The 20,983-nt window shown below is 40.7% G+C and overlaps 2 protein-coding genes across 2 annotated transcripts; both read left to right on the top strand.

Moving 5' to 3' along the window:
* The first annotated feature begins 218 nt into the window (after positions 1–218).
* On the top strand, positions 219–5,674 carry get3 (guided entry of tail-anchored proteins factor 3, ATPase). The gene is made up of 7 exons (XM_054603989.1): positions 219–436; positions 1,652–1,799; positions 2,544–2,692; positions 2,853–3,003; positions 3,258–3,365; positions 3,892–4,089; positions 4,194–5,674. The coding sequence occupies exons 1-7, from the start codon at positions 294–296 to the stop codon at positions 4,320–4,322; spliced, it is 1,026 nt and encodes a 341-aa protein (XP_054459964.1). The 5' UTR covers positions 219–293; the 3' UTR covers positions 4,323–5,674.
* Positions 5,675–8,111: 2,437 nt separating this feature from the next.
* On the top strand, positions 8,112–14,769 carry LOC129096305 (bestrophin-2-like). The gene is made up of 9 exons (XM_054605059.1): positions 8,112–8,263; positions 8,348–8,442; positions 8,873–9,106; positions 11,190–11,344; positions 11,461–11,538; positions 12,994–13,146; positions 13,241–13,321; positions 13,598–13,752; positions 13,980–14,769. Exons 1-9 carry the CDS (start codon positions 8,112–8,114, stop codon positions 14,767–14,769), a joined length of 1,893 nt encoding a protein of 630 aa, XP_054461034.1.
* Positions 14,770–20,983: the final 6,214 nt, after the last annotated feature.

The raw sequence follows: 20,983 nt of genomic DNA, 5'->3' as shown, positions 1-20,983 counted from the left end.
CTTCATAGTTTGGATGTCTTCAATATTAATCTACAATGTAAAATATAAAAATAAAGAAAAACCATTAAATGAGAAGGTGTGTCCAAACATTTGACTGGTACTGTATACATATATATATAAAACATCTCCTCTGTCGGTAATGTCTCCATATCTCCAGGGGTGAAGTCTGATATTTGATGGTTTGGTTTTGACAGTAGCCTCCATTACACACTCACAGTTTGTCCGAGCAGCAGCGAAGGCAGCAGCGCCGGTTCATCCCACCTGCGCGCTGCGTTGCAGTGTACACAGACAAGATGGCGGCCTCTCTGGAAGACGAGTTCGAAGACGCGCCTGATGTGGAGCCGTTGGAACCGACACTGAAGAACATCATCGAACAGAAATCCCTGAAATGGATATTCGTGGGTGGAAAGGGCGGTGTGGGTAAAACGACCTGCAGGTGGGTTTAAACGGCTCGTCATAGGCTACCGCACAAGCTAACGCAGCTAGCTTAGCTTAGCTTAGCATAGCCCCCCCCATAACCTGACGTGGGTCGTTTATAACGAACGCGTTTCCAACTGGCGATATGCTAATGAGCGGCAGTTAAACGTTACGCGTTTGAATATCTTCAACGTTCGAACGGTCTGCCTGGCAACCGTTATGTGACGTCAGCTGGGTACACGGGAACGCGGTCAAGCACTGTCACTAGCTAACGTTAGCCAGCTGTAGTCATGACTCCTGCTGGTAACCGAGGTGACGGTATCTGTCAGTTGGGCATTTAAACTGACACATTACATCACTAACGGTCGTTGAGTCCATTGGACGTAGATTATAAAATGAAGGACATACAGTACCAGTCAAAGTCTGGACACACCTTCTCATTCAATGGTTTTTATTTTATATATTCTTTTATTTTATATATATATACAGTACCAGTCAAAGTCTGGACACACCTTCTCATTCAATGGTTTTTATTTTATATATTCTTTTATTTTATATATATATACAGTACCAGTCAAAGTCTGGACACACCTTCTCATTCAATGTACCAGTTTTTCTCATTCAATGGTTTTTATTTTATATTATATGAAGGAACACATTACAGTACCAGTCAAGGTTTGGATTCTCATTCAATATTTTTTTTATTTTTTTCTACATTGTAGATTAATATTGAAGACATAAACACACATATGGAATTATGTGTTAAACACACAAATGCTCAACAAACCAGAATATGTTTTATATTTTAGATTCTTCAAAGTAGTTGAATGATTAATTTATTTTATTTATTTTATTTTATTTATACAGTACCAGTCAAAAGTTTGGAACACCTTCTCATTCATCAAACTATGAAGGAACACATATGGAATTATGTGTTAAACAAGCAAATGCTCAACAAACCAGAATATGTTTTATATTTTAGATTCTTCACAGTAGTTGAATGAGAAGGTGTGTCCAAACTTTTGATTGGTACTGTACAATATCATAAGCATCACCTAACGTTATGCCCACACAGTAAAGGTTGCTGTGGATCTGACAGGCACACTTGCATTCATTCATAATGTGCACCTAGTTAACCATCTTATGTCCACAAACTGTATCAATGAGCTTCCTCCCTGCAGTTTACTTAATGCAACTTTTAAGATGTCAAACATCTCCTGTGTCCTGTTCCTAGTTGCAGTTTGGCCGTCCAGCTGGCTTCTGTCAGGGAGAGTGTCCTCATCATCTCCACCGATCCAGCTCATAACATCTCTGATGCTTTCGACCAGAAGTTCTCAAAGGTGCCAACTAAGGTCAAAGGCTACGAAAACCTCTTTGCAATGGTGAGTGGCACCGCATTAAGAAAACCGTGAGCACATGTGCACAGGAAGGAACAACAGAGATTGTAGTATAAAAGGAAATATCACAACCTGTTTTTAATAGAAGCAAATCTTTTTTTTAGAGGTGTAACTAATTAATGAGTGTCTCTGTTCTATCTAATAGCCTTGCCTGTGAGCCAACATGCACCTTCACGGCCATTCACTTGTCAAATGAGAGTAAATGAGAGAAAACTTTAAACATATTACATTCCTATAATCAATTCCGATGCCAGGAATTTAAACAGTTAAGATAAGAAAGTGGAAACAGCAGAATCTTTATTGAACCATAATACATTATATTGGAGTGGGGGGGAAAAAGCTCTGTTATGTTCAGGCATGCACAATACAAGACCCTGAAACTGAAGCTGCTAAATTAAATTCAGCCATCATGAATATTGTTGTCTACACCTGTACTTTTCCTTCTGTGACTTTTATGAAAACATTTAATTCACATTTTACTTTTTGCCGTTTATCTGAAAATAGATGGATAGAAACATAGCAGCATTTGTTAACTAAGATGTTTATTTGTGCTGTTTATGGAGAATTCGGTAACGTCTCTGTAGTGTCACGAGGATAGTCCATCCCACATCTGTGGTTTAAGCACAAACCATCACTGTGTATCAAACTGACTTGCTGGAGGCCCTGTAATCATTAGCAGTTACCCAAGCTCCTCAGTGTGTAATGTGCTGAATGCTTGTGTGGATGCAGGAGATTGACCCGAGCCTGGGTGTGGCAGAGCTCCCTGATGAGTTCTTTGAGGAGGACAACATGCTCAGCATGGGTAAGAAGATGATGCAGGAGGCCATGAGCGCCTTCCCTGGCATCGACGAGGCCATGAGCTACGCGGAGGTCATGAGGTAAGAAAACCCGGTCACTGGAAAACCACATCGCAATTTTTTTAGCAGTGTTGCTGATCCAGATTAGCATTTATTTATCAGTAGTATGACGGAGCAAATAAATAAATAAATGGTAGTGAGTGTTATACTAACTCAGCACTCCCGTCTACCTGTGCCCCAGGTTGGTGAAAGGAATGAACTTCTCCGTGGTGGTCTTTGACACGGCCCCTACTGGTCACACACTGCGGCTGCTCAACTTTCCCACCATTGTGGAGCGTGGTCTGGGCCGCCTCATGCAGATAAAGAACCAGATCAGCCCTTTCATCTCCCAGGTGAGGAAGAGACGAGCGAGTCCTGTCACTCACTGATTGCAGTCATTTACCAATTTTGTTCTTATTGGAATTTAGATATTTATAAAAGATCCACAAAGCTACTGTTGAGGTTTAAGTAAGGATGATGCAAAGTGGATTGTAAAAAAAGAATAAAACAGGCAAATAAAGTTTGTTTTGTATTCAAAGAAGTTGTTTATTTTAGCTATGAGTCAATCCCTTTTATATCTTCTCTGTTTCTCTCTCCTTGTTTGTAGATGTGTAACATGCTCGGTCTGGGTGACATGAACGCAGACCAGCTGGCCTCTAAACTGGAGGAGACCCTGCCAGTCATCCGCTCCGTCAGTGAGCAGTTCAAAGATCCTGTAAGTCCCTCCGGTTGCTTTTATGTTGTTTTTTTTGTTTTTGCTTGGTGCAACACAGGCTTGTCAAGCTACACTTAGTCACTGAAGTGTTTCTATATCTGTATGCATAGGCTCTGTTGCTCCTTAGATGTACAAAATATATATTTATACATTTCAGTATTGCCAGACAAAATCAGCAGTTTGCGATTTAGCAAAGACACTTCCACTGCAAACTCTCTCCTTGCTGTGGCTGCTGCTCTGTATCACTCTGGAAATACTGACGTCTCCTTTCTGTATGCATCTATACATTGATAAAATACCTATTACTGCATCTCTATGTTTACATAGACTGCTTAAGACGTTATGCTTACATCCTGTTTCTATTGTATCTTTTCCTCTGATTGCAACTCCACTGTATATTGTGTTTAAATGTAATGTTCACATAGCCATTCTCCAAATTTTTTTATTTAAAACAGCACATGAACTAGACATATTAAAAGCTTTCTGTAAACTCTTATTTCTTCCCCACTTTCCTCATCTCCAACAGGAACAGACAACCTTCATCTGTGTGTGTATCGCTGAGTTCCTCTCTCTGTACGAGACGGAGCGGCTCATCCAGGAGCTGGCCAAGTGCCGCATCGACACGCACAACATCATCGTCAACCAACTTGTTTTCCCTGAATCAGACAGGCCGTGCAAAATGTGTGAAGCCCGTCACAAAATTCAGTCCAAATATTTAGATCAGGTACAAATCAGTACTTTTATGTGGTTTTGACAATACGGCTGCATGGTTTTGACCCAGTGTCACGTGTCATCGTCCTCATTAATGGTTTTGTCTGCTCCCTACAGATGGAGGACCTTTATGAAGATTTCCACATAGTCAAGTTACCGCTGCTGCCCCATGAGGTACGAGGGTCTGACAAGGTCAACACGTTCTCTAAGCAACTTCTGGAACCCTACAAACCCCCAAATAAGTGATCTCCCTCCCTGCTGGACCTCCCCTCCCCTCTCCTTCCGGCAGACCACACCTTTACAGTCCGAACTCTCCTCCTCTGAGCTCCTCCCCCCTAACCAGCCTCAAACCCTGCAGTATCAGCCTCAAGTCGATCCACTCACTCCTGAGTCCTTCATCCAAACAGAGCACTGCTACAGCAGGACGCATGTCCTTGTTGAAGGGGAGCTGATTAAATCACAAACACACACATACGTAACCGTCTATATTGTTAGAGAAGTAAGACCGTACAGATTTGTGCTGCCTTACTCTCAGTTCACCTCCACTTTCCTTCATATTCTCTGTGTGGCAGTTTTGCTACTTGAAGCATTTAACTTTCTCTCTACAAAAAACTTCCCCCCTCCTCCATCATGCGCAGTTTTGCGGCCTCATTTGTGAAAACAAAGTGTTTCCAGTGACGGTGCTGTGTATTCCAGGATAAAACAGCTTTCAGATGGTTGGTGTTAATGCTTTGTTTATTCTGTGTGGTTTGGTGGCTGTATTTAAGCTCCAGTTTGACTTTTGACCAAAATTTCGTGCGAATTCATCTGTCACACATCTGGAACATCAAAATATCTAAGTTCAGGGTTTGATGGCAGGCCAATAAAGAGAGATAATTTCCCTTAAAAATACAATATGGCCTGGGGTCTTAGTAATTGTTGTTATTGACAAAGACCATCCTTGTTATTGCAATAAAGAAAATGAGAGCAGTCTGTAGTGTGTATTTTACCATTTGTCAAATCATTAGATCTCACATTACCACATGATCTCTGAGTTAATGCAGTAACCTTATGTAAATGGGATTTTGAACCAAGTCAAGTTGGGAGGCTTATATCTGTATATGGCTATGTCATTGTTTAAACTGGACAGTCTTAATGGCGTCTGTTAAATATTTTAGGCCACTTCGGCTGCTTCAGGTGGCTTTTGTTTGGAGACAACACTAGTTTGATGAGGTTCAAAGACAAAATGTGTGAGCGGCTGGAAGATAGAATCGTTTCTCACAGATGAAGTCCCAGTACTTCATGAGGTTGTATGAGGTTCATACAAACACTCGGTCAAACATTTTGTGTCCACCCTGTTTACAGACCACTATATGGGAACACTATTGAGTTACATTAGTAGCCTTATTCTTAGTGCATTGTTAATAAAAATATATTGAATGCCCCGGTGATTAGATACTGGATTCTTGATTGGCTCGCTGGTACTTCTAACAGGTTGTTATATCCTCAAGGTAATGCATAATTACCCTGTTCCTGTCTCTGCTGCTTTTGGGTCAATAATCTGTTTTCTATAGATTTTCTTTAAATTATGTTTTCGAGTGTTAATTAAAACAAACTTGCCTCAGTCTAGAGCCTTTTGTCATTTTTTATTTATTTATATCTGTGCAGTGCTTATTGAACACATCTAAACCAGCCAGACAGAGCACACAGTCCCAGTTCACCCTCAACACCACAGCTCAGGAGGGACTGACTTTGATGGAATAACAATACAGGCAATGAAGATGTGCCACAAACTAGTTCTTCAGAATAGTGAAGGGGTCAGTGCGTAAAGTAGCCAAAGTCAATGAAAGTCATTTAGTCTGTTGCTGAGTCATGATAAATTATTTCTTTATTTCCTAGTGGGACAGTTTATTGGTAACGAGTGGGATAATTACACCCCACTGGCATTTTGTTCTTGAGGAAAACAATTAAGTTTGACGCATGGACGCAGGAAGATGCCTTCCTTTTTTCTCCAAAGCAGGAAATCTACTTTTTTTTGTTTTTTTTGTTATTATTATTATATTCCTTTATTGATCCCCATGGGGGAAATTCAAGTGTTGCAGCAGCTCAACTACACAGACACAGACAATAAATACACATACTATACAACTACACAGACAATAAATACACATACTATACAACTACACAGACAATAAATACACATACTATACAACTACACAGACAATAAATACACATACTATACAACTACACAGACAATAAATACACATACTATACAACTACACAGACAATAAATACACATACTATACAACTACACAGACAATAAATACACATACTATACAACTACACAGACAATAAATACACATACTATACAACTACAGACAATAAATACACATACTATACAACTACACAGACAATAAATACACATACTATACAACTACACAGACAATAAATACACATACTATACAACTACACAGACAATAAATACACATACTATACAACTACACAGACAATAAATACACATACTATACAACTACACAGACAATAAATACACATACTATACAACTACACAGACAATAAATACACATACTATACAACTACACAGACAATAAATACACATACTATACAACTACACAGACAATAAATACACATACTATACAACTACACAGACAATAAATACACATACTATACAACTACACAGACAATAAATACACATACTATACAACAATAAATACACATACTATACAACTACACAGACAATAAATACACATACTATACAACTACACAGACACAGACAATAAATACACATACTATACAACTACACAGACAATAAATACACATACTATACAACTACACAGACAATAAATACACATACTATACAACTACAGACAATAAATACACATACTATACAACTACACAGACAATAAATACACATACTATACAACTACACAGACAATAAATACACATACTATACAACTACACAATAAATACACATACTATACAACTACACAGACAATAAATACACATACTATACAACTACACAGACAATAAATACACATACTATACAACTACAGACAATAAATACACATACTATACAACTACACAATAAATACTACATACTATACAACTACACAGACAATAAATACACATACTATACAACTACACAGACAATAAATACACATACTATACAACTACACAATAAATACACATACTATACAACTACACAGACAATAAATACACATACTATACAACTACACAGACAATAAATACACATACTATACAACAAAATAAAGATAGAACAGGAATACAAATGTACATGTATATCCACATGGGGGATTATTCAACATTGGTAATTATAAACCTGTAAGCGTGTTGTTTTCATATCACTTAACACGACAGTTTGCACGGTTCACTAGCTGTCCTGTCCGGTCCGGTCCGGTCCTGGAGCCCCGGCGCTGAGGCCTGTCGCTTGTGGTCCATCACCGAGCCGCTGTCCCGGTCGGGGGCCGCACTAACGAGCTCCTCCTCCTCGTTTTCAGGGCTTTACCCCGGGGCGCACTGACCGAGGAGGACCGAGGAGGACCAGGATTACTGCCATGCAGCCGACAGAGCCAGGGGATATCAGAGTTATGAGCTCTTTGGAAGGAGAAGAACACAGAGAGGATACTATGTATATATATATATATATATATACTGTAAAGTGAAAATGTGAATTCACTTCTCCAGAGGGGCCAATTACGCACAGAGATGAGCTGAGCAACTGGCACATTTCACCAAGAAAACAACACTACAACAAGGTAAGGAGAGGAAATACATAATAGTCTGTTCTTTTATTGTGATTCTGTTAATGTAAAGGGAAAGTACTTTATCTGTGATTCAAATGAATGACCAGAGGGAGTTTTCTTTTTAGTTTGAGTCAAGTAAAGTTTGATTCATGGCTTCTGACCCACCTGAACTTGCTACATGAGCATGCTTGTTCCCTCTGCAGGTGTACTCACAGACTGGACTGTTCCTTCCATACAGCTCTTTTATTGAGGACCTATAATCTGACTGTCATCAATGACTGTCACCTACACAGCCAGAGTTGCAAACGCCCGTTTCTGTGGCTTCTCCAAGCTGCTTTTGGCCTGGAAAGGCAGCATCTACAAGGTTTTATATAAGGAGTTCCTGGCTTTCTTTGCCATGTACACCGCCATCAGCATCACATACAGGTAAGACAGAGAGGACGGCTTTAGGAAGCACTAACACAGCGGTGCTTTGCTTTACAAATGACTGTATCACTGTTACTCTTTTAGATTTTTCCTGTATGATGATCAGAAGAGGTATTTTGAAAAGCTGGCAATTTATTGCAATCACTACGCCAGTCTCATCCCTATGTCCTTTGTACTGGGTAAGCACTAACTTTGATATTTTTCACTTTGGGATAACAGAAAAGAGGACAGAATTTAAGCTACAGGCAACTGTGGATAGAGGATTTTAGCAAGGATACACTTTTATATTTTTACAGACTCCCAATACATTTTTTTGTTTAACAATTTGATCGTTTTTCATTCATTTTTTTTTCCTGCATGAATCATCTTAAATGCTTGCTTTAGCTTATACAGTATGTGATACGATTAGATTGACAATATTGGCTCTTTATGTATCAGTTAAACTTAATAGCAGAAATAACAGTAAAGCCAAACATGTTTTTATTTTTGCTTGGGGTCCCCGAGGCCCCTATAAGAACCCAGAGGACTGTTCTAGATAGAATATTTGGCAAAAAACAACTTTATCCCCTCATTCCAGGTGTGTTTTCTCCTCTCTACCGCTGTCTGCAGGTTTCTATGTGACCCTGGTGGTGAACCGGTGGTGGAGTCAGTACTCCAGCATCCCGCTCCCTGACAGGCTCATGTGCGTCCTGTCGGGGGGCCTCCAGGGGACCGATGAGCGTGGCCGCTTACTGAGACGAACCATGATGCGCTACGCCAGTCTGTCGGCCCTGCTCATCCTCCGCTCCGTCAGCACGGCCGTATTCAAACGTTTCCCTACTATGGACCACGTGGTGGAGGCAGGTGAGTCGGTACTAGGACAGGTGGAAGTGATGGGTGGTTGTGGGGTCCGTCCTTAACCTACAACACCCACTGTGATTTTGCAATGAATGATCTGACGCAATTATTCGAAGATGTTTTAAATGAGTAAAAAATGTAATTAATAGTAAAAAATGCACTCAAACAATGCATTTAGCGAGTGCAACTACTATTTGCACTGAGCATTATGTCAGATTAACTTTTCTCAGGCTGTACACAGGAACGAGTGATGTCGCTCTTTAATGGAGAGTGATATTGTTTATCTGCCAGTAACCATCAGCAACAGTTTTGACAAAGGGTTGGAGGTGAAGCAGGAGCATGTAACTTTGCAAAAATAGAGCCAGGATGAGAGGATTTACAAACAAGCGGTACGTAACTTATGGACCTACGGAGCAGGTTAGGACATCTTCACTGAGAAAACAGAAACAATCTGATGTTTGCTCGTTTGTATTGCTTCCAGTTGGAATAGGTCTAATAATTACACTGAAGGGTTTACATTGTAGTTAGTTGAAAGCCTGGTGCGTCTCATATCAGCCGCAGAGGGGCCGTGACAAAGCGTCACTGTTTGACATCGTGGGAATGAGAACTCTGGCTGGTGTTGTAGATGGAGAGATGTGATCGGTCACACTCACGTCATCAGTGTGTGTTGTTTACTCTCCTGTACATTCTCTACAGAAATCACAAGGACAGGCAGATCCTGCAGTGCACTGGTGATAAAAATAATTATCTCAGTTACAAGATCACGAGACGCTGGTGAAGCAATCCTCTCCTCACGGTTTAGTAAATGAGCTGTGTTGCAACTTTTGGGTGGAACCTATGTTGGATTGACACTGTGACCTTAAGAGTTAGATCTATAATGTATTTTCTTGATACACACTATAAAAAGACTGACTTAGAAATTAGACTCCATGAATAGTCAGAGGTGGGAAGAGTACTAGAATATTCAACACACGCAGTAAAAGTAAAAGTAAAACTTAGGTCAGTTTAAATGTACTATGAGTCAATGTTACTGCGTTACATGTTAAAATGTGTGTGTGTATGTATGTGTATGTGGGGGGTGGATGATATGGCACTACTTTTTAATTAAAACATCTTTAGACTAGAAAATAGATTGCATCAAATGTTAACTTATACACAAACCAACAGATGGTTACTCTGCAGTCTGTGTATACAACTGATTATCAATTATAATTATGCAACTGCTTTGCTCAGTATTTTCATGAGAATTAACCAGAAAAGAGACAAAACTCAAACAATTGAACAAAAAAGATCAACAATAAAATCAACGAGCTAAGGACGCCTTAAACTTATTTAAGAATCAACAGTAAAACATTATAAAAGCAGACAACATATACATATCTAAACAATATAAACTCGGATCATTTTTTACATATTTCTATGGTTTTTACACACCGCGCATCGTAGCGCGCACACGCAACTACATTGCCACGTAACGAAGTGGTTGTTAACCGCATCATCTGGAGAGTTCAACAGCGTGTTGGTGTACTCACCTCACTGAACGGCATTTCCTCCACAAACAGCTCCAGGTTCAACTTCTCTGCTACTATAAACCAGTCCATAGCACATCTCCGTCCTTGAACTTGGCGGCCAGTGAACGCAAACATTTTTAAGTTTCATTTGCGGTTTGTTGTCTCTCTGGTCGCAGAGCTCTGCCCTCCTGTGGCCGCAGCCACACCTGCAGCTTCTGCGTGCAGTTTCTGATTTATTTCCTTTCTTCTGTTCAGTTCTGACACAGATTAACAGGACTTTTTTCATCTGACTTTTGTTTTTTTACTCTGTAACAAATGCGACTTGAAATGCTGATAAGTAATACTTGTGATAAATAGTACCATACATAAGTTAAAGTAATTGGCCCATGACATGTTGAAGATTACTCAAAAAAGTACAAATAACAAAATACATCTGTGTCATGTCACAGTAACAAGAGTGAAGGTGATTCTCGTTACTTCCATCCCTGCCCAAAGTTTTGGCAACCTCACACTTAATCACATAATACTGAACCCTCCTTTTCTGTGAGCCGAGTTTGACCTTCTTTCTGTTTGTGCAGGATTCATGTCAAGAGAGGAACGAAAGAAGTTTGAGGGTCTCCACTCTCCATACAATAAATACTGGATCCCCTGTGTTTGGTTCACCAACCTGGCGGCTGTGGCCCGCTGTGAGGGCAGGATCAAAGACGACCACACACTCAAACTGCTGCTTGAGGTGCGGCGTCACACACACGCACATTGGGTTTTGATAAAGTTTCAGTTTGAGATTTTATTCACAAACACATAAAGGTGTAAAGTAACCTAGGCGAGTCTCTGTATATGTGTGAACAGGAGCTGAATGCGTTCAGAGGGAAGTGCAGCATGCTGTTTCATTATGACATGATCAGCGTTCCCCTCGTCTACACTCAGGTAGGAGCTCTGCTGCTTGGGATGATGCATGATTTGTGCACTGCTTTACACTACACTCATGCTCACATCTTTAATTGAACTCTATCTTTCATGCACCAATACACTCACAATCTTTTACGTTGTATTTCTTACGGAGAAGCTGGCTGATATGCACATTGGCTCCAACCACCTTTAATATTAAACTATTTAATAGTAAAACGGATGGAGCTGCTGGTTTGAATAAAAAAATTACTTTCAATGACTTTAAGTCTCTTCTGGGTCGTTAAACAATAGTATAGGTTTATGGCTTCTGGTTATATTTCTTTGACTCAAACATCAGTTGTGTGCTATGGTTCTAAATACGACAGTTCCCATCGGCCTTAGTTACAATTGCTTGGAGAAGATACAAGCCAAAAGGACAGCATACATCAGTCCAAAAGTTTATTGATTCAAACATCTTACTGTCATACAGTTATGAGAAGTTCAGGCACCAGAATCTTATCTCTCAGAGACAAACATTTTGATATGTCACAGTAGGAAAAGTACACGTTTAAATGACACACTGTCATGGCTAACTGGGACACGGGAAATAGAATAGAGCCATTATTAATGTTGTTAGTCACATCTTTGATTTTCCTACTATGACAAGTCAAATTGTGTGCTTTGAAAACGTCCTGAGGATATTTCGTACTACAATGCTCTTTGGACAAAGTTTTTATCAACATAGTCTTGTACCTTTTTACTAATAAACCCCTTTTTTTTCAATCACAGCTATTTGCATATACCGTAAGAAATATATAAGAAAGATAAAAGAAAGATATAAGAAATAGAATTTCACGCTCAACCACCTCACATTGTTTATAAGAAGAATACATATGGCTTTATCTGGCTTCCTGATGTCTTAGCAGTATATGCATAGGTGTAACTGATGCAATGACAGACAATTTAATTGTTCCAGTAAAGAGCCAAGGCCCAGGTTATTAGTGGCACATGTGTTTAGCAAGACAAGTGAGAAAGGTTTTATTGCTTGAGCACAATTATGGAAAGTTATCTTTAACTGTTATAAGTCAGATAAATGCATAAAAAGTATCTCCATAAAATGTATTATGCTTCATAAAAGCAATCAGATAAACTACACTAAGTAATTATTTACTAACTTCTTGCATTACATATCATATCTTTAAAATACTGTGATTTTCAATTTGTCCACATTCAAGGATTTAAGAATAATTTCTTGTCATTCTGAGCAAAAACAGTTTCTGCGGTGCATTGTTTTATTATTTGCATCAAGAGGAATGTCAACAGCAGCAACAAAACAATTCTCTTGGTAGATAATATGGCCGGTATTTAACATTAAAAACAAAACATCAGGGAAACATTATCCTTCAACCTCGACCATGCTTGAGCAGCAATACACAATAGAAATATGAATGAAAAATAGTGTCATGTGACCAATTGCCTCCATCTTTCCGACAGGTGGTGACTTTGGCCGTGTACAGTTTTTTCCTGGTGTGTCTGATTGGTCGTCAGTTCCTGGACCCCGATCAAGGCTATCCAGGTCACGACCTCGACCTCTACGTGCCCATCTTCACCCTGCTGCAGTTTTTCTTTTATGCTGGCTGGCTCAAGGTCAGAGAAAAGGGTCACATATCATCTGTTGTGATACCTGCAATGAAATCAATGATTCATGTACTTAGCTATTTACATTTTCTGTCTCCTGAAGGTTGCAGAGCAGCTGATCAACCCGTTCGGAGAAGATGATGATGACTTTGAGACCAACTGGCTTATAGACCGAAATTTCCAGGTTTGTCGATGTTAACGCTGTTTCTTTTTTAAAAACTTTTAATAATTTTGTCATAATAAACCCTCTCAATGGCTTTGTTTGAATGTGTTGCCAAAAACACAAACCTAAAACATATTTGTTTGGCTTTCATTTTGCAATCCCACATGGGATACTGCTCAATTTCCCACTTTATTTTAGCATCATTTAAGTCCACTATAACTTTAACTTATTTGTCCTATAATGCTCTTTACTGCCAATGCTTTAACTGTGTGCGTCCGTTTGCGATTTGCTCTGCAGGTGTCCATGATGGCGGTGGACGAGATGTATGGAGATCTGCCGATGATGGAGAGAGATCGCTACTGGAACGACTCCAACCCCAGACCCCCCTACACCGCCGCCACTCTCTTTGTCCTCCGCAAACCCTCCTTCCAGGGGTCAACGTTCGACATGGCGTGAGTCTCTGGCTTTTACCTTCTCATTCTACGTGTGCTCGACCTGTGACTGTGATACTTTCAATTTGAATCACCCGCTTGGGGGGAAACTTGGGTGATGAAAATGAAAGTATTCTGCCTGAAGTAGTGGGAAATGAATCCGTGCTGAGAAGGTAAAAAGGGCCCAAACACAAACACTGTAATGTTCAGGCAAATGAGAGGTAAATTACCTTGATGTCTCTTGACAGGATCCCTAAAGAGGAGATGCACTTCCAGCCTCTGGAGGACATTGCTGAGAACCAGGAGGAGTCAGGCAGTCATCACCCCAACATGGCCCTCTTCAACCGCTTGCTCAACGTGGCCCCTTCCCCCACCGGCTTCATGGGAGGGGCCCTCCGCCGCACCTCAGCACAACTCCAGAGGCTCCGCCACTCTCCAAGCATTGACCTGTGCACCAGCGATGATGAGGATGATGACAGTGGGAAAATAGGTAAAGGTGGGTCTCTGCCGTCAGGGCTGGGGCAGGAAACCCAGAGCACCGTTTGCAGTTTCAGGGAGGAGAAGAGCGCTATAACGCCTCTGCTGGAGATCCAGTTTGGGGCGGAGCAGCAGGAGAGGCACGGAGGGCAACCTTCTGCTGATGAGATGAAGGCAGTGAGAGGAGTGGAGGGGAAGAGTGAGGATGTGTGGCAGATGAGGGAGGAAAGGCGGGAAGTAGAGAGCACAAGTTGGGAGACCCAAGCTCCTGCTTCACTGTTTCCTCTTCCCCCACAGTCCTCAAGAGAGACGTCTACCCAGTCAGCCTCCGCCATTCCCTTCACCTCCCGTCACCCCTCTGCCTTCCTGTTTCACCCGGCTGCCCACTCCAGTCTGGAGCACTGCAGCTCCCAGCCGGCTATTAACCAGAACAGAGGCATCCCCGCCATTCCCAAACCTCCCTTGGGTGGAAAGAAAATGTCCTTGCTCACTGTGCCGTCTTACGAGGAACCTCAGCGCTTTCGCAGCGTGAGCATGGGATCAGAGCTCACTGGGTCTTAGGCGGGCGATGGGGCGTGATGTTCCCACGAAACCCTGATCTCGTTTTCACCAGTGAAATCAGTCATAGATACAAAACTGTGCTGCTACTTTTACTTTGAATCTGCAGCACTTTTCGAGTATTAAAAAAAGAAAAATAATGTTAAAGAAAGCAACAGCTCCCCATATTTCCAAATTGCCGTTCCATTTAACAGTATTAAGTTTCTGGGACCTGGGAGGAAAGATACTATTGGGAACTTTAAAGAAACATTTTTGGAAGATTTGTGATCTTACTGGGTCTGTGAGAAATAATGTTTGTGTATGAAGAAAGAAAATATGTCTGTTTTTCCAGTTGTCTGCACATTATATTGTATGTTAATATATTGCCTGACTACTGAAGTCTGTACTACTATGTTAGCATTAACCAAAGTTTGGACTGAAAAAATTGGTGCTGAAACAGACAAAATTTGTTTTTTCTTTGTTCACTTTATTTTCTTTTATTAGCTACTAAAATATAACTGTAAATAGAATGATTTTAATGCTTTATCTGTTGTATTTTCAAACTTCATTTAATCAACTACTGAATGAAACAAATGAGATAACAACGGTTTTACATTCATGACGAAATGAATAGTCATTATTTTGCATTTTTTCTGTATCTTACCTGCAAAAATAAATGCACAAATATTATATAATGAGGAATGGAACAGACAATCTAATTGACAAGCACACATTTAGGTATAAAACAGATAAAAACAGTGATTTATGGCACTTACTATTAAGTTTTACATGGAATCACAAATATCACTTCAGATTCCAACATTGACCAGCAGGGGGTGATAGCAGCAAATCAAACAGAGTAGAGACAGTAATTCAATGAAAGAAAAATGACAGTTAATTCACACCTTCTTCTACAACCTTGCATCCATCATGCCCATGAGTGGGCTGACCTCCTCCATTCCTCCCCGTGGATGGAGGCTCCTACCTGGGCTGCAGCCGTGGGGAGAGCGTCCTCCTGGACTGGGTGGACTGCCTCTGCTTGGCCAGGAAAGACTGAGCCGGGCCTGGAGCTCTGAAGTCCTTACACAGACTGTGCTGCCGCAGAGCTGAGGACTGCAAGAGGCAAACACAACCGTCAGCAGTTAGTGGAAACACTAAAGAACTATAATTTAGGCCTGTTAACCACAGCGGACTGAGACCTGCTATCACAAATAATAATGAGTGCTGCTTCTTCTGCTACGACTACCGTCACTATACAAGCATTTGGAGTCCAGCGCTTGCCTTAGAGCCATAACAGCTCTACGAGAAAGCAAAAAACATTTCCAAACACTAATAAAATAAATAAAATTTGCATGGGTAAAACAAGACCAGGGCTCAATCTTTGTAAGTGGCTAGCTTGTGGGAAGCCAGTGAGGGATAGCGTGAACAATCCACCTGCCAGATGAAGATCAACGCTTGTGGGTTCAAACAAGATACTTTGTGTATCAGAGAAGACACTTGGCTGTTCACATCCTCCCCATTGACCAAAGTGGACATACCAGCGACAGAGAGACTGCAGTAAAGGGGAATTGACCATTACATACCAAATTGTTGAGCAAAAAGGCGTCATCAAAAAACATATAAACCTTTATTGTGTCATCTACGCAACAACTTGTGGACTGCAGGGTTTGAATAACACAGGATATTGTTACGCTCCTACAACTTTCTTTTACTTTCATGTACTTCTAATAAACAGCACTTCATTTAAATTGATTGAAAGTCTGAAGGGACACAGCTATATGGATTGTCTTTCCTCCAGTACTCACCATGCTTTGCCAGGCTTTCAGGATCCGTTTCTCCTCAGTTTCCTGTCTGGACCTTGTATCATCATGCTGAGTTTCCTGTAGCAGTCACATTTGAAATGTTGTTTTACCAAATCACTTTCACACAATGTAATAAAATGCCCAACACAACAAAAAAAAAGTAGTTCAGAGAGTCTGGACAGACACTAACCCACCTCTGGGGCAGCTGCCGTCATGGTATTAAACGGTCCGGCCTCCTCGTTGCTGGTCATTATTCGAGATATAGCACAACACCGACAAATCCAACCCAGATAGAAGCAAAGAAATGTTAGCGTGACTGACGGACTTGTGCACCAGCAGCCCCCTGACCTGCCCCGTCTGTCTGCGGCTCAGTGCTGCTCTTGGCTTTATTTTGCAACGGAGGCCCTGGTTTTGTTGTGTGGCGGACAGAACAATATGGAGAGGTGCTGCAGGCTTAAATGCTCTGGCTCTTCGCCACAGTCAGAGATGCCATCCTGCTGACTCGGGCACATCAGGCTCGCTGTCGGACAATCATTCAACGGCCTGGAGATTAGAAGGTAATCACCATAACACAATGCAATTAGCTTGACAATAGATATGACATATGTTGAAATTTGGTATGTGAAGTTGGGTAGCACGGACTCATTATTAGCAGAGACATCATGACCTGATTGCATTTATGGTGCAAATAAGACAATACAAAGGAATTCTCTTATTAAGCTGTGTCATGTCACCCTATGCTGTTTCCAAAAAGATGCACCTGTTTTTCTGTTTAACTGAGTCATTACTGGTTTCAATGACCCAGAAATGCTGTAGTTCCCCTGATTATCACTTGACCAGCATCAAAGGCCAGCAGTATCAGCATATCAGACAAGATCAAGCAACAGAGAAAATGCCTGGCCACTGGTGGCTAGTTGTCTACCGGAGCTTTCTGTTTCCTGTCTCCCCAAGTCAGTTTTAACAAAGGTCAACACATTCCAGTCTTTGTTCTGGCTTCAGGGGAAATGCGGTTTAAGTTTTTGTCATTAAGTGTGAAAACACAAGTGTGGGGGAGGATTTCAAAGAATTGTGTATGTGTGCGTGTTTCTCTGGAACCAGGAGCAGGCGAGCTTACTGAAACCGTCTAATTTAAGACTAAAATCTACACCGCCGCTCCTCACAAACGATCTGACCATATTTACCACAAGGTAAAGTGTGTTTGCGCGTTTCACTTATCAGACACATCTGTATGCATTTGCCGCTGTGTGCTTTCAGTTTGTGGGATTCTGTGGAAAAGAAATGCGCTCCTGAAACTGAAGAAAAAGTGAGAGAAACAAACAAAGATGTGGGAAGAAAAAAACACAGACAAGTTTCTTGGAATCTGCCCCGTCTGAAACTTGCGAATGTTTACTCTGTTATGACAGAGACGCACGCAGGCCACAAGAGCTGAAGAAGCAGTGAAGATTCCTGTTAGCTGTTAGCAGGGCCTGAACATCTGTAGTGAAAGCTTCCTCCTACTGCTTTAGTTTCTGAGCCGCAGTCTGGTGGATCGAGTTTCCTAAAGATTTCTGCTTCATCACAATTAGTTTCCACGCATCAGCTCATCTCATGAAGCAAACTTGTTGAAGCTAGATTTTTAGAAGAGGCAGCCCAAATTCCCATAAATACCCTACAACTAGTGGATAATTACCTAAAGCTCCTATTTTTGTAGTTTTGATCATCATTTTAATTGTTTATAATGAAATTGTACTCACAAATGCAACTGCTGAGATCTGGGAACATGGTGACCTCACTATAATAGAGTCAAACATAGCCAGATCATCTAAACCACTTCATATCGAGGTAGAAGTGACAGCGTGCACACCTGAAATGTAATTAATTACCTTTCATTGTGCACTAAAACTGTGTGCGTATAAATTGGCTGTAAGTACAGTAGATTAAAATTGAACCAGGAAGTTGGACTTTAAACTTTGGTAGATTACAACAGATAGTCAATTTGACTGTTTGTCTTTGTTTTCTCTTCCAACTAAGAGACTGAGCTGGCAGCTTTGTCTCTAATGATCTGACTGTCCTATTGTCATCGCTGACTCTTTATTGATGTCACAAAAAACTTAGCAACAAACTTGGTGCGTACATTGTTATCATTACCAATGTGAACAAAACTATAAAAATAAAACTGCACTAAGCTGGAATTTCCCTTTAAATAATGACATTTTGTCAGTGTGAAGTCAAGACAAAACTGATGGATGATAACGGATACAGAGCAGTGCTACATTCAAAGACACCATGGGAACAAACACTGGATGGCCAAATTACACCAAAAAATGCAAAGTCCTTAAAATAGAAAACAACATAAAAATAAAAATAGTAACATATACTTCTCTGTTGAATAAAATGAGAAAACATTGCCGTATTTTACGTTACCAAAAAAGGAAGGAAATATCTTCTACTCCCATAAAAAATACAAGCTCACACACACAGTTATGCCAGTTCATACATACACACACTCACCTATAACAAAAAAGTAATAAATCTGACCGCGACAATATTTATTTTGACTTGTTTGTTGAGGGAAATACACATAAGGCATCGACGGGATCCAACATGCTCCTTAAACTGAGTAAACACACGTGACTCCACTCAGTGTTTATTGTACCAATTCTAACCCTGTACTTTCACATTTGTTTTTGTCTGGTGTGTCTGTTTCTGTGTGTGTTTGTGTGTGTTTCGGGCACTCCCTGTCTTACACACCCAGCTTCACAAGAAGGACGCTCTGTGCATTAGGACCTGTCTGTCTGGTTCTCCATGTTTGTTTGTATCTGTCTGTCTGATACAAGCTGGTTCTCTCTCTCCGTCACAATCACATTCAGTATCTTTATGGCTGTCTGCTGTTCTCCCCTTGTTTAAACAAGACCACTTTACCAGCATTGTCTGACCCAGAATGAATCAACTGTTTGTTAATGGTCTGTCTGACAGGGTAATGGTATCAAGATGGATGGCAGAAAAGAAAGATTTGTTTGGGAGAGCCGGTTAAGTTTGTGTGTGCATGTGTGTGTCTACAATGGTGTGTGTGCTTAAAGCACCTAGTAGATAACATATTTTTTCATCATCATGTACAGGAAATTTGCCACTTCGGAAATATGCCTAACATGCCGAAGATTGATGCCAATCACATGTTTTATATGATAAATATGAAGGTGGCAACCAGGAATGAAGCCAAAAAATAGTTCTCTCTAGAGCCCCTCTCGTTTGATTGTTCTAGGCTGCAGACACATGGCAGACTCTATGACGAGGACCCTCTCCATATATACCGTATATGCATTATTTATATACTTAACATTGTTATTAATACTATATTTCTGCTAATAGATCCCCCCTAAATGCTACAAACTGTGCCTTTAACGGTCTTTTCCCCTTAAATTTTCCTTTCACGCCACTCAAAATCTCACTTCTTCTTTCTTCAACATATTTGCAGTATTTGACCTTCGTGTGCACATATATAAGTATTATAGTGTCAATATTTATAGGCCAAAGGTGAGAATCATATTAACCACAGTAGTTGCTAGTGGGCTCCAAGAACCATAAAGGGATCTAGATTAAAAAGTGACAATGTTTAACTTCCTAATCATCAGCACAATATGTACATTTAAGGACTGCTCTCTTCATAGGTTTTGCTGTTTACTCTGCTGGCATTAACTCACAGTTATATCATTCTGAACCAAGTTATATTTACCAACAACGGTCTTCTCAGAAGTGCATCCAAAGGATATTATTTTTTTTAATCTAATTAAACGGGTTCATGGTCTAATAGGGAGATATCTCTTTTGGCAGGGGATGAGCCGGGGGCGGAGGTGAAGAGCCTTTGATGTGATAAAGCTTAACCCCCCCCCCCACAGAGTGTGTTCATTGCAGAATCATTCCTTAAGTTGTCAAAAGCGTGTTCGCACCTGAGTGTCACAGCGCTGTTGACATGTTGGCCCCTGCCAGCCGCCTCCTGCAGCACCAGCCTCACAGCTTCCTCCACACCACTGTTTATGTCTGGGGCTACAGAGGCCAGCAGCAGCAAAACATGTTTTTCCCTCTGGGATCTGAAAACTGTGCGGACAACTTCTCCACAGTGAGACTGCAGGTTATTATCTAAGTCAACCTGAGGATGTTATTATTTCTGAGGGTAAGGTGGAGCTGACTTAAGGGATGGGAGGGATTTCTACCACACCGTGAGCAAGCCGGATTTGAAAAAGGATGACTCTCTTCTGATATTAAGATCAGTTTTTACATTAAAGGACCATTCATTATATTCCAAATTGCCTACATTACTGCTAACTGTTATTCTTCTTCAACAACATCTCCTTCTAGCCTGACTCCACATCTCTGATTTATTGAGCGATTCAAATGAAGTGGAATAAAAAGCCAATTCAATCTTTTAATGAAGCTAAATAAATCCTTCCCTTTTAAAT

This window comes from Anoplopoma fimbria, chromosome 9 (genome assembly GCF_027596085.1).
Source record: "Anoplopoma fimbria isolate UVic2021 breed Golden Eagle Sablefish chromosome 9, Afim_UVic_2022, whole genome shotgun sequence".
In the NCBI taxonomy this organism is placed as follows: domain Eukaryota; kingdom Metazoa; phylum Chordata; class Actinopteri; order Perciformes; family Anoplopomatidae; genus Anoplopoma; species Anoplopoma fimbria.
The sequence above is the reverse complement of the archived record's forward strand: the minus strand, read 5'-3'. Positions and strand labels throughout refer to the sequence as shown.